General features: G+C 42.0%; 1 protein-coding gene across 1 annotated transcript in view; it reads left to right on the top strand.

Annotated features, from left to right (window-relative positions):
- Positions 1–9,355, top strand: part of il34 (interleukin 34) — a 65,674-nt gene extending 56,319 nt beyond the window's left edge. The window contains exons 8-9 of the mRNA XM_087995620.1: positions 5,636–5,774; positions 8,874–9,355. Coding sequence (XP_087851746.1) covers positions 5,636–5,774; positions 8,874–8,890 — 156 coding nt within the window. The 3' untranslated portion in view covers positions 8,891–9,355. The remainder of the gene's footprint in view (positions 1–5,635; positions 5,775–8,873) is intronic.
- Positions 9,356–14,338: the final 4,983 nt, after the last annotated feature.

The following is a 14,338-nucleotide window of genomic DNA, read 5'->3' as shown; positions in this document are numbered from 1 at the left end:
GTGAGTGCAAGTTGCTGTAAAATGCAGATTAGAAATCAAATGAAAAGAAGGTGAATGCTACCATAATTCCATAGACTGAAAGTCACTTTACCTCCGGTAAGGGACAAATTTGAGGGAATGTGACCTACGTGGTGACCTCAGCTATGCAGGAATTAAACTTGCATTGATGGTGTCACTCATCACTGCAAACAAACCATCCAGTCAGTTGAGCTAACTGGCAATAAGGAAATCAAGGTTTAAGCGATAAAGGCAAGAGAGTTGTGTTGAGGATTATTAGATCGGCCATAATCTCAAAGAATGGCAGGACAGACTTGAAAGGCCAAATGGCCTACTTCCGCAGGAGAAAGCGAGGACTGCAGATACTGGAGCTCAGAGTCAAGAGTGTAGTGCTGGAAAAGCACAGTAGGTCAGGCAGCATCCGAGGAGCAGAAGAATCAATGTTTCAGGCATTAACCCCTCATCATTCACTCCTGATGAAGGCCTTATGCCCAAAATGTCAATTATCCCGCTTCTTGGATGCTCCCTGACCTGCTGTGCTTTTCCAGCACTCCCCTCTCTGCCTACTTCTACATCCATATTTAAATGGGCTCTTGAGAATGGCAGGATATTTCATGGGAGGGTGTTTTAATTGGAAAATCTATAAGGTGGTGTGTGAGTTAATGGAAATCTTGGAGGTCACGAGGGGATAATATTAAGAAAGGAAATTCATGCATGTGTGAAAACTCTCAACAAGGTTGAATATGGTAGATTAAACTTAACAGAATGGTAACTTGAAGTTGAAGCTCTTCTTCAGGGCTAGGATGGAAGAAAAAGAACACCAATTTATACAGCATATTAAAATGATGAGTATTTAGGCCATGGGTTGGCATGGGGCTGCTGCAAGAACAGTCAATCTTAGCTCTCAGACTAGGCAGGCAGGGATTGGCACTGTTAGCAACCCCTTTATTCCCCAAATATTAAGGCACAATGTATACATGACTTCCTTTTGTCTATATAAAACAAACTCTTATTGTTCATGAATGTAGCTTTATGTGTAAAGACTGAAATTGTATATTTATACATTATACATAAATATCGATATCTCTGTCAATGCAGACATTGTCCAATACACCTTGTCACAAAAAAATACTGCTCCAAATCTGTTGCCTTTCAGATTTGGGCACCCATTTTATATCAGTGGATGCATGACTGAAGACTATACTGATGGAAATTTCTGGCGTGAGCAATTAATTTTCAGAATATAGATGTTGCGAGTGAGCCCTTTATTGTCCATTCCTAATTGCCCTTGAGAAGATAGTGGTGACCATTTTCTTGAATTGTTGCAGTTTTGGTACACCTTTGGGGTTTTGAAGGAGTTGAATTCCAGGATTTTGACTTGGTCATGATAAAGCTCCAAGTCAAGATGATGCATGACTGGCAATTGTTGATCCCTTGTTGTTTTTGATGGTCGGCATTGTCAGTTTTGTACATGCCACACAAGAAGCCTTAGCATGTTAATATACTGTGTTTCATAGGCCACTCACACTGCAACCACGGTATGCTGATGATGAAGGGAGTGGATGTTTAAGCTAATGGGTGGGGTGGCAACATCATAAGCCAGCAATAGGGATGTTGCTTAGGATTGCACAATGTTCAGAACTATTGGCAATAACTTAGATATTGAAGCAATCCATATCCATATGCAGCAAGACGTGGACAACACCTAGGTTTGGGTGGAAAATTGCTAAGGAATACTTGTGCCATCCAATGCCATGCAATGAACATGTTGAACAGTACAGAACCTAACCATCAACTGTTGACATTTAGTAGGGCGGCACAGTGGTTAGCACTGCTGCCTCACAGCGCTAGAGACCCGGGTTCAATTCCCACCTCGGGCAACTGTCTGTGTGGAGTTTGCACATTTTCCCCGTGTCTGCGTGGGTTTGCTCCGGTTTCCTCCCACAGTCCAAAGATGTGCAGGTTAGGTGAATTGGCCATGCTTAATTGCCCATAGTGTTAGGTGTAGGGGAATGAATCTGGGTGGATTGCTCTTTGGAGGGTTGGTGTGGACTTGTTGGGCCGAAGGGCCTGTTTCCACACTGTAAGTAATCTAATCTAGTGTTACTATTGCTGAAGTTCCCCACTATTAACATCATGGGAGGTTACCATTGACCAGAAATTACATTAATCAGCCACATAAATACTGTGGTAAGGAGGGCAGGTCTGGGAATTCTGCAGCAAGTAACTTACTTTCTAGCTCCCCAGTGCCCGTTCATCATCATCTACAAGACACAAGGTTAGGAGGGCAATGGAATATGTCGCACTTGTCTGGACGGGTGCAGCTCCAAAAACACTCAAAAAGCTTGACACCATCCAGGACAAAGCAATCTGATTGATATTCCAACCATCACTTTCAACATCCACTACTGACACACAGTGGCAACAGTGTGTACCAACTACGGTTCTGTTCTCATAGCTGTTTGCAAGTCAAATTGTACACAAGTCAGAACACAATGAAAAGGAGCTGCTCGTAAGTATAAGGAATGCTCATATGATGGGTCTTTAAAACCACAACTATGAGATTGCATTCATAACTACAAGCATTCGTAAGTTGGACATTTAGGGATCCCCTTCACTGCACCAACTCACCAATGCACCTTCAATAGCACTTTCCAAATCTGCAATCTGAACCATCCAAAAGGAGAAAGGCAAAGATGTTTCAGAACACTACTACCTGCAAGTTCACCTCCAAGTCATGCATTATCCTGACTTTAAATATATTGCCTTTCTTCACTACAACTGGATTATAATCCAGGAACTCCCTTCCTAACAGCACTGTGGGTGCCCATGAAACTCAAAGATTGTAGCGGTTCAAGAAGGTGGCTCACCAATGGTTTGTCTTGTGTTTTAAGCCAGTACTGGTGTGAGACTGACTATATCTGAAAATAAACTGACTCTAAGGCTGTTTTCTCCTTACCTGTTAATAAGACCTTTCAATCCCTTATGCATTGTAATGCTGCTTTAATTACATCTGTACGTGGTAAGTTGTCAAATACAGCTCTTTAGTGTCTAAGGCCTCTGACTTCACATACTCATTCTAGACTGATGTCATTTCTGATGTTTGAGTCATGTCATCAGTTACGTCATCATAATTTACATAAATCTAATTTCTACCACAATAAGCATCTTCCCAAGGGCAGTTATGGATGAGTTACAAATACAGGCCTTACCAGCACTATCTACATTTGATGATTAAAAAAGAAGTATTTAAAAATCCATGATAGTCTCAAGAATCTTGAGCACCAGAGAAAATGGAGAGCATTCCAACAATTTCCTGGCTTGAAGGTGGGAGAATGGTTTGAGAAGTGTGAGGGTGATCCATTCATCATAGGCCACAGTGTGTTTTAGTAGTCACTGCATTTACATGACCAAGTCACGTTAAGGTCCTGGTCCATAAGGCAACAAGATCATAAGACATAAGAGCAGACTTAGGCAATTCGGCCCATCTCTGCTCTGTCATTCGATCATAGTTGATATACTTCACAAACCATTTTCCTGCCTTCTTCCTTGATCTCCTCTACTAATCAAAAACCTGCCTATCTCTGACTTAAATATGTTCAATGACTTGGCCTTCAAAGCCCTCTGTGGCAATGACTTCCACAGATTAACCATCCTCTGGCTGAAGAAATTCCTTCTCATCTAAGTTCTAAAGGGTCATCCTTTCACTCTGAGGCTGTGCTCTCGGGTCCTAGTCTTTCCTACTATTGGAAACTTCTTCTCCATACTCACTCTATCCAGGCTTCTCAGTGTTCTGGAAATTTCAATGAGATTTCCCCCCCCATATCTTTCTAAACTCCATCAAGTACAGACCCAGAGTCCTCAACAACTCTTTATATGTCAAGCTCTTCAACCTAGAATCATTCTTATAAACTTCCCCTGGGCCCCCTCCAATGCCAACACATTTTTTCTGCGATACAGGGCCCAAAACTGCTCTCAATATCCCAAATGCAGTCTGAAGAGTGCCTTACCCAACCTCAACAGTACATTTCTGCACTTGTATTCTAGCCCATTTGAAACGAAAACTAACATTGCATTTGTCTTCCTATTTGCCAGCTGAACCTGCATGTTAACCTTAAGAGAATTCTGAACCAGGACTCCCAAGTCCATTTCTGCTTCACCTTTCCAAAGGCTTTTCCTGTTTAGAAAATAGTCCACCCCTCTATCCTTCTTACCAAAGTACATAACCTCACATGTTTCCGTGTTGTATTCCACCTACAACTTCTTTACCCACTCACCTAGCCTGTCCAGAGCCTTTTGCCACTTCCTCATTACTACCTCTCCTCCACCTATCTTTGTGTCATCTGATAACTTAACAGTGCCCACAATGCCTTCATCCAGATCGTTAATCAACAAAGTGACTAGTTGTGATCCCGTCACAGATTCCTGTCAAACTCCAAAAGTCACTAGCTGCCATCCTGAAAAAGTCTCCTTTATTCACACTCTTTGCCAGCACTTTGCCCCGAACACCATGGGCTCTTATTTAGCAACCTCTTGCATGGCACTTTGTCAAAGGCTTTCTGGAAGTCAAAATAAGTCACGAGCATTGGCTCGCTTTTGTTTAACTTGCTTGTTATCTCCTCAAAGAATTCTAATAGATTTCTCAGACATGGCCTCCCCTTGACAAAACCCGAGTCAGCATTATTTTACCATGCCCTTCCAAGTACTTACAATCACATCCACAATAATGGATTTTCAACGTTATCAACAACAAAGGTCAAACTATCTGGCCTACAATTTCCTGTCTTCTGTCTCTCTCTCTCTCCCTTCTTAAATAGGAATTATACATTAGCCATTTTCCAGTCTTCCACAACCCTCCCTGACTACAGTAATTCCTGAAAGATCACCATCAATGCCTCCACAATCTCCTCAGCTATCTCCTTCAGAAATCTGAGGTGTAGTCTATCTGGTCTGGGTGATTTAATCACCTTCAGACCTATCGGTTTCCCTAGCACTTTCTCCTCCATCAAGGCCACTACACTCACCTCTGCCCTTTGACGCTCTCAAAGTTCTGGTATGCTTCTGGTGTCTTCCACTGTGAGGAATTCCAGAATGTTGATGGTGTGTGACTCTGCAAAGATAAGAGAACTGGGTGTTTACATTAATATTGTCCAATACATTAGCCACAAGCTACATCTGGAGTCCAGATGTAGATAATTACATTTCTGGTTAGTAAATAAAAGTTAATAATAAACTGCAACATTGAGCTTGAGAACTTAATGCTAACACACACATGGTGTTTGCATATAAATTTTAATCTTACTTTGTAAGTTTGCTGGTAAGTTAATTACCACTAAGGCTGGACTGTCAATCTAGTCCCACTACTCCGTGGGTCACATCATTAGGGCCTGATGTTAGGGAGTTGCTGCTGGTGCCAGTGTGAAATCCAATTGCACATTGAAAGAGGTGCTAATTTGTCTGAAATCTGATTGTTATGTGTCATCACCTGGTAAAAGTGATGAAGAGTAAATTTGATTGGAAAACCAACGAGAGAGAAAAAAACAAAATTAAAACACTGCTTAAATGTGGTTTAAATATTGTTCAATTTCACTGCTGCTGTTTGGTGAATCTTTCCTTGTCTTTTCTATTGAATGTTGAGATTGATGATATTGAAGATGAGCGAGTGGAGGAAATACTATACCGTATAAGTGACATGGATGAGCAAAGTAAGAACAAGTCCATTAGGCCCAAGGCTTTATTTGATAACTGTTATCGGGTCATGAAGCAACTCTTCCACTGTAAGTAGTGACGGAATTATCCTCAATCCAACATTTTAACTTGTGAAAATTATTGTTCAAAAGACTGAAAATGGAGACCAAGTGTTTAAAATTGAAAACCCACACAGGTTGTTGTTTAACCACACTTGGAATTCAGTATCCAGTTCTGGTCTTCCTGCTAATAAACTGACACTGAAAAAGAATTCTCAAGGATGAAAGCAGAACTGAGAGATAATACCTACCAGAAAGGTTGAACAGGCTGGTGCTCCCTTCTCAATAAATGAAAAAGCTAAGAGGCTGCTTGATAGAGGTCTTTATTATTAGAAGGGGTTTAATAGAATAAACATGGAGAAGATGCTTTCATATGTGGGGTGGACCAAAACTAAGAGGGTCAAAAATATATGGTAGTTGCCAATAAATTCAATAGAGAATTCAGGATAATCTGCTTTACCCAGAAAGTATTGAATGTGGAACTTGCCAACTCATTGAATAGTTGTGTCAAATTTCATAAACACCTTTTTAAGCTAGCTAAGTGCACAAGAGAGTGAAGAATAGGATATGCAAATCAGATCAGGTGAACTACAGAGCAGGTTCAGGGATTAGTAGGAGATGTCTGGTTTGCAAAATACACATAAGCATGGAGTCTTTTGGGTCAAAATGCCTGTTTCTGGCTGTAAGTTCCATGTAATAGCGGGGGAGTAAGGGACTTTAATAAGATAACTCCATGTTAGATTAATTTCTGGCAATAGGATCATGCACGAGGACATGGTCCTTGGAGCATTTTTTGTGACATTTCAGAATTACAGAATTGTTACGGTGCAGAAGGAAGCATTTGAACCATGATGCGTACCAGCAGACTTGCAAAGACGATAGATTAGATTAGATTCCCTACAGTGTGGAAACAGGCCCTTCGGCCCAACCAGTCCACACCGACCCTCTGAAGAGTAACCCACCAAGACGCATTTCCCACTGACTGATGCACCTAACACTATGAGCAATTTAGCATGGCCAATTCACCTGACCTGCACATGTTTAGATGTGTAGCAAACTTCCAAAGCCAAGTACTCAGAAACTCGAAGTGTGGGAGTGGGGTGCATCCTGTGGTATTGTGCACCTTGGGAAATCCAAGTCATGAACGACTGGAAGATATGAAGGTGCTCAACTGTGGGGAGCTTCGTGGTCAAACCTATTCCTTCCTTATTGAAATAGATCCATACAAATTCACACTCTCTCAGGAACTGGAATTTTTTTTACATTTTAATACAATAAATCCTGTTGGGTCCATTAATCCATTGCCCAAATTCCCAGTAGACTGGAGATGCTACTGATGTGCCTGAAGTCCATATAAGTCATGATCAGCAGATGATATTCCATAAGAAATAAACATAGAAATTGCTGGGAAAATTCAGTTCTGAAGAAGAGTGACTGGACCTTAAACATTAACTCTGCTTTCTCTCCATAGATGCTGCAAGAGTTTCCCAGCAATTTCTGTTTTTGTTTCTGATTTCCAACATTTGCAGTTGTTTGGAATTTTATTTATATTCCATAAGAAGCAGGTGTGGGAATGTTAGCTAGTTTTTCATTCACCCTCCACCAACCTCAATGCAAATCCAGGATATTGACACCAAACTGGGAACAGAAACCTGAAGTCAAATACATTGTTAAAAAGCACAATTGCATTTATAAAGCAATTTTTATGATCTCAGGATAACCACCTTTCTTTACCCTTCAAATATAGTCTCCATTTTTATGAAGGAACCAAACCAGCCAACTGTGCACAGCAAGCGCCCACAAACAGCCTTATGATAAACACCTGATCATTTCAAAGAATAGAATCCCAATAGCGTGGAAACAGGCCACTTGGCCCAACAAGTCCACACCAGCCCTCTAAAGAGTATCCCAGCCAGACACATTCCCCTACCCTATTACTCTACATTTCCAATAACTAATGCACCTTGCCTGTACATCCCTGAACACAATGGGCAATTTAGCTAGCCAATTCACCTAACCTACACATCTTTGGACTGTGGGAGGAAACTGGAGCACCCAGAGGAAACCCACGCAGCAATGTTGGGTGAGGGAATAATAATAACCAGGACACCAGTATTACTTGCCTTATCTTCTTCAAAATAGTACCATGAGATCGTTTACATTCTTTGAGAGGTCAGGCATTCTCATCTGAAAGTTGACATCCACTCACAGTGCAGCACTTCCTCAGTACTCCACTGGTATATCAGCCCAGTTGCAGTGTTTGAGTGTCTGGAGTGGTGCTCTGAGGTGGAAGCACTACCAAATAAACCACTGCTGGCAATGAATCAACAAAGAGACGGTGCAGCTTGCAGCCATATTGTGTGTAACAAAACTACACTTTTCACAAGGTTATGCTATCCTTGGCTTCTTTTTCAGAGCGGTTGTAAAAGACACAGCCTCCGAAAAGTCTGGAGGTGAAGTGTTTTTGGGCCAAGTTGATAGTAGCTAACAGAGACTGCCTCAGGCAGAAGGCTTTCAAGTTAAAAAAAACTTGTACAGCGAAAGGATTTGGCCAGATCTACCAGCTCAGCTTTTCTCTGGTTTGGATGTTTTTAGCAATAGTGCTAAAAAAAAGGCTGCTGGACCCAAAGAAGCAGGTTCAGGCTGGTACTCTCTCTCTCTCTGACTTCTATCCTGTAAGAACTTATATTTGATTTTTCCTTTTGTGCCAAGGGGTGTTTATGGGGATTGTTGCAAGAATTTGGAACAGCACCATTAAGTTGGGATGATCTGTTGGGTTTTCAGAGAGGTTAAGCTATTCAGTCTTCTGTTTTCTGTTTGTGTTTCATTCAGTAATCTTTTGAACAAAACAGAATTTATTTATAATCAAGTGATTTGACCAGCTGATCTCTCCTGGAATAGTCACATTACACCTGCTTAAAAGAACTAGCAAAGTTAAGGCCTGAGCTACCTTCTTGAAATGTTTTGAGGGGTCTGGCCTTGTTCATAAAATGTGGATTCGAGGGTTTTTCTGTTTAGTAGATTTTGTTGACATTTTGAAAGCACTGGGACCTTGATACTGTCTGTGATTTGAATTGAATTCTTGCTGCTTGCTGATCAGGTTGTCTTTGCTGTGGTCCATTGTTACAGGTAACTGGAGAACTTGATCACCGGTGTACTCATGGTGAATGGTTTCATCATCATCGCCTGTCGCTAACAACAATACCCACTTCTCCACGTGCATGCACCTCCCTCCTTGTGACTGGAAGCATCTGGAACAGTATCACCCATTCTCATCCAGCTCCTCTGCGTTGAGATGTAGAATGCACTTGCCACTGGCTGGAGGATTAGAATGGACCTCATTGAAGCATACCTGCAGACAAAGGCCACCGGCTTGCTATTTATTCACTTCTCTCTGACATGACTGTGCGTGTTGTAATTGACTTCAGTGAAGCCTTTTCTCCTGTTTTGCCCCCACCCCATTCTGTTTACTCCCATTCCTGCACCCATTTACTGGCTTTCCATTTGACTGAGAGTTCAATCTGGGTAGTGTCCATGCTAATGTCTTTCCATAACCCAGGAACATTGAGCTGGAAATCTTCAACTCTCAACTCTGCACCATAACCATCCCCCTGCGCGCACCCCCCCCCCCCCACACCATACCCAAACCCAACCAAATATCCATTATTAACTAGAACAAAAAAAAATCTGGCTGCATATTGTGGCTGAAATCTTTACAGTGCACAATGCAAGGAAGAAAGCAATGAGGATGTGAAATGCATCTGTCTCCAAGAGGGGATAATGTTGAAAATTTGGATCAGACAAGTGCAAGACAACCATATATGTGCTAGAAGCAGCTCTTATTTAAAAAGGACCCTCCTGCCCAATCATTTATTGGGAGAGAAGCTACAACATGGAGGAAACAGTCAATCACTTGAAGTAACTATCTCTAAGGAATAGGTACAAAAACAAATCAGACAATGCATTGAAGTTATTTTTATTATTCATTCTTCAGCACTGATCTCTATTATGCCTCCACCCCTCCCAACTGCCTCCAACAAGTTTAAACACATAACCAGGAAATTCCATGGAAATAGTTTAATCTTATGGTGATAAGGATATCAAATTTGTATCACTCCTCTCTCATTACCACTTCTACCATAAAGGTTTTGCCTTGGGCATCAGAGACCAGGAAATAATGTGTGCATGTTTAACTGACGTAAAAAGATTTCATTAATTATTCTTCTTCCTACTTGTATAGGGTGATCAGGCAAAACACTCAATAATAAATGTTTGAATACTTTTGGTCTATTCCATTCTCTATTAAACTTTGTAGCTGTAACTTCAATCTGAGGTGCAGAACAAGAGGAAAAATTATGACTAGATACTACCTCAAGGAAACACTTGTCCATGCAGTACCGAGTTAGACACACTCTAATAGCATACTCTGCTGACTCCTGTGAAATGGCTGGATGGACGTTTACGCATAGGGTCTATCAATGAACCTGTCCCATAGGATGACTGGATGGTCACTAGCGCTGAGGTTTACTGGAGATAACTAGCCGTAGGGTTACCTATGACCATACGAAATAGAAGCAAGTGTGTAGGTCATTTGGCCCCTTGAGCCTGCATTACCAGTCAGTAAGAATATGGTTGATCCAATTGTAGCTTTAACTCCTCTTTCCTGCCTGGCCCCATAAACTTTGTCTATCTAACTTAATTACAGATTAAGTTTGTAACTTAATCTTGAATATATTCAATGGGATAGCCCATACTGCTCACTCCAAACGGACCCAACCACCAAAGATATATTCCCTCCCCACCCCTATCAGTGTTCCAGACAGACCATTCCATCCGTGACTCCCTCGTCAGATCCACACACCCCTCCCCACCAGTACACACCCCACTCCTGCACCTTTCCCTGCCACTGCAGGAAGTGCAAAATCTGCGCCCACTCCAGACACCTCACCTCCGTCTGAAGCCCCAATGGATCCTTCCATCTTCATCATAAATTTACCTGTAACTCTACCAATGTCCTCTACTGTATCGTTGTACCCGATGTGGTCTCCTCTACATTGGGGAGACAGGACACCTTCTTGTGGATCGTTTCAGAGAACATCTCTGGGACACCCGCACCTACCAATCCCACTGCCCCATAGCTGAACACTTCAAATCCCCTCCCACTCCGTCAAGGACAAGCAGGACCTGGGCCACCTCCACTGCCAAACTGTTATCACCCGACGCCTGAAGGAAGAATGCCTCATATTGGGCCTTGAGACCCTGCAACTACACAGGATAAATGTGGATTTCAACAGCTTCCGCATTTCCCCTCCCCCACTTTATCCCAGTCCCAAGCCTCCAACTCGGCACCAGTCTTCTGACCTGTCCACCAGTCTCCCCTCTGACCTATCACCTTCTCCCTCACCTTCATCCACCTATCACTTTCTCAGCTACATTCCCCTCCCAACCCCCCAACCTCACCTCCCTCCCATTTATTTCGCAGCCCCCGGCCCACAAGCCTCATTTCTGATGAAGGGCTAGTGCCTGAAACGTCAATTCTCCTGCTCCTCGGATGCTGCCTGATCTGCTGTGCTTTCCCAGCAACACGCTCTTGACTCTGATCTCCAACATCTGCAGTCCTTATGTTCTCCTGCTCACTGGGGTAAAAACTTTCAAAGACTAAAGACTCTTTCTGAGAGAAGAAATTCCTTGTCATCTTGTCTTAAGTGGGAGACACTTACTTTGAAACAGTCCCCTCTTAGTTCTGATTCCCCAAGAGGGGAAACAAGCTTGCAGCATCTACCCTGTCAATACCTCTCAGAATCTAATATATCCATTAGGAAATCCTCTCATTCTCCTAGACTCCAACCTGATCAAACTTTTCTTTTAAAAAAACCTTCATCCCACGAATCAACCCAATAAACCTTCTCTGAACTGCTTCCAATCAGTGCAAGTATATCAACTTGCACTCCAGGTGTGGCCTCCCCAAAGCACAGTATAATTGCAGCATGAATTCCTTGCTTTTATATGCCACCTACCAGTGAATAGAGGTCAACATTCCATTTGTCTTCCATCATCTTCCTGAATGGACATGTTAACATTTTGAGATTCATTTATTAGGACACCCAAATCCCTCTGAACTGCAGTATTCTGCAATGTCTCCAGTTAAATAGTATTTTGCTTTTCTAATTTTTCTGCCAATCTGGTCGACCTCATATTTTTCAAGTTATGCACACACAAGTAAAGCAGCAGGAAATCACTTTATATGCTTGTTCTCTGGTCAAATATGGTCAGTGCAAACAATTCTTATAAGACAACAGAGTGACTGTAGTTAGCATAATTTGTGCAACATCTCCCTCAGTACAGTCCATGAACTGGAAGTTCAACCCCAAGCTAATTCACTGTTGCTAGATTGCAAAATTTGGCAGATCATGGTCACCTACACCACACGATGTGGCATTTAGACAATAATGACAATTCTCCACCTGCCAAATTTGTCAACATAGGTCTGAGAAATGCCAGCCCTCAGTCCCCTGCTTCAACAGTCATTCATTGAGGATCATATTTGAGTTGACATTGTGGTTGAGGAGAGAAGTTGAGGGTGAATTTTTCAGCAGAGAATTTTTGGAATGTAGAATATTTCACAACAGTGTGTGGTGATGCAGATAATTTTAAATTTTTAAAGATAAAATTGCATAAATAACTGAAGCATTGGAAGATAAAGGGTTAAGGGGAGAGAAATGGGCCAGCAGAGTGCTCTAGCAAACAGCTAGCCCACTGGCATGAGCCAAAGAACCTCCTCCCATACTGCATGGAGTTTCTGTACAGAAGGAACTGTTGAAGTGAAGGCATCAAATGGTGCCATTGATAAAAATTGTTTTCCAGAAACTCAGGGAGTGAATCCAGAATTATAAATGCTAGCGATTTTATTCAGCACTGTTAGTTGAGGTGACTTCAGTCTATCTCTGCCCCACCCCCACACACTGCCACCTCACAAAGCCCAGGATACAAAGACTGCAGACTAGTCATTCAAAAGACAAATAACCACCGACATAATCGTTCTTTAATTGTCGGTGCAGCATCTTCCAATTTTCAAAGTTATTGAAACCAAATGGGTTGATTTTGCATGATGAATCCCTGATGTGCAGATTAACTCGATTAATGTCTCCCAGCAGAAACTCCACATTTTTAACACAATCGTTTTAACATGCGGTCTGAATAACGAACCCTGCTCTTTAACCCTTATGGTGGTTGAAACATTCGCTCCCTCAGTTGCTGAAGTGGAGGGTTCAGGTTCGGACACATCTAACTCAGCAACAAAAGTAATAGTTTGTAATGTTGCTAAACACTGAAAAGTGGAATCACCCAAACACTAGTACAAACCATAGACAGAAACACAAAGATCTGTAGTTAAAAGCTTGTTTAAAGAGAGATGCTTTAAGAAGTGACTGAACAGAAGAAAGGGAAGCAGTGAGGGGATTCAGAAGTTTAGGAGTGAGAAAACATGGGCACCATGGGGAATCACAAGCTGCAAGAGTTCGATGTAAACTGGTATCTCGTACAGTTGTAGTACTGGTGGAGGCTACAGAGTAAAGAACGATTGATGCTACGAGGGATTGAATGTAATGAGAGGAGTTTTAAAAATGCTGGTTAGTGAGCTGGAACCATGGAAAATCCACTCTTCAAGTACAAACTAAAATAATAAGTATTGGTTGTAAATGGGCCATGCGCATACTCAATATCAATTATGCCATGGAGACTTGGAGGACATTAGAAGCAGGAACATGAACTGACTCTTCACAGGTTCAATTCCTGCATCGGCTGAAATCACCAGGGAGGCCCTGTCTTTTCTACCTTGCCCTTGCCTGAAGTGTGGTGAACCACAAGTTAAACTCACCAATGGTTGATTCTCATAGAGATGTACAGCATGGGAACAGACCCTTTGGTCCAATTTGTCCATGCCGACCAGATATCATAAATAAATCAATTCCCATTTGCCAGCATTTGCCCATATCCCTCTAAACGCTTCCTATTCCTATACCCATCCAGATACATTTTAAATGTTGTAATTGTACCAGCCTCCATCACTTCCTCTGGCAGCTAGCTCCATACATGCATCATGCTCTGCATGAAAAAGTTGCCCCTTAGGTCCCTTTTAAATTCATCCCCTCTCATCTTAACTCTATGTTCTCTAATTTTTGATTCCCCATTCCAGGGGATTCATGGTTTTATAAAGCTCCATAAGGTCACTCCTCAGCCTCTGACACTTCTGGGAAAATAGTCTCAGTCTATTCAGTCTCTCCCTATAACTCACACCTTCCAATCCTGGCAATATCCTTGTAAATCTTTTCTGAACACTTTCATGTTTCACAACATCCTTCCTATAGGAGGGAAACCAGAATTGCATGCAGCATTCCAATAGATGCCTAACCAATGTCCTTTATAGCCACAACATGACCTCCCAATTCCTATACTCAATCCTCTGACCAATAAAGGAAAGCATACTAAATGCCTTCTTCACTATCCTATCTATGTGAGATCCTACTTTCAAGGAACTATGAATCTGCACTCCAAGTCTCTTTGTTCAACAATACTCCCTGAGACTGAACCATTAA

The sequence above is a fragment of the Chiloscyllium plagiosum genome, unplaced genomic scaffold (assembly GCF_037043375.1).
Source record: "Chiloscyllium plagiosum isolate Xiang-an unplaced genomic scaffold, Cpla_swu_hap1 HiC_scaffold_17, whole genome shotgun sequence".
Taxonomy (NCBI): Eukaryota; Metazoa; Chordata; class Chondrichthyes; order Orectolobiformes; family Hemiscylliidae; genus Chiloscyllium; species Chiloscyllium plagiosum.
This window is presented reverse-complemented; position numbering and strand designations above follow the sequence as displayed.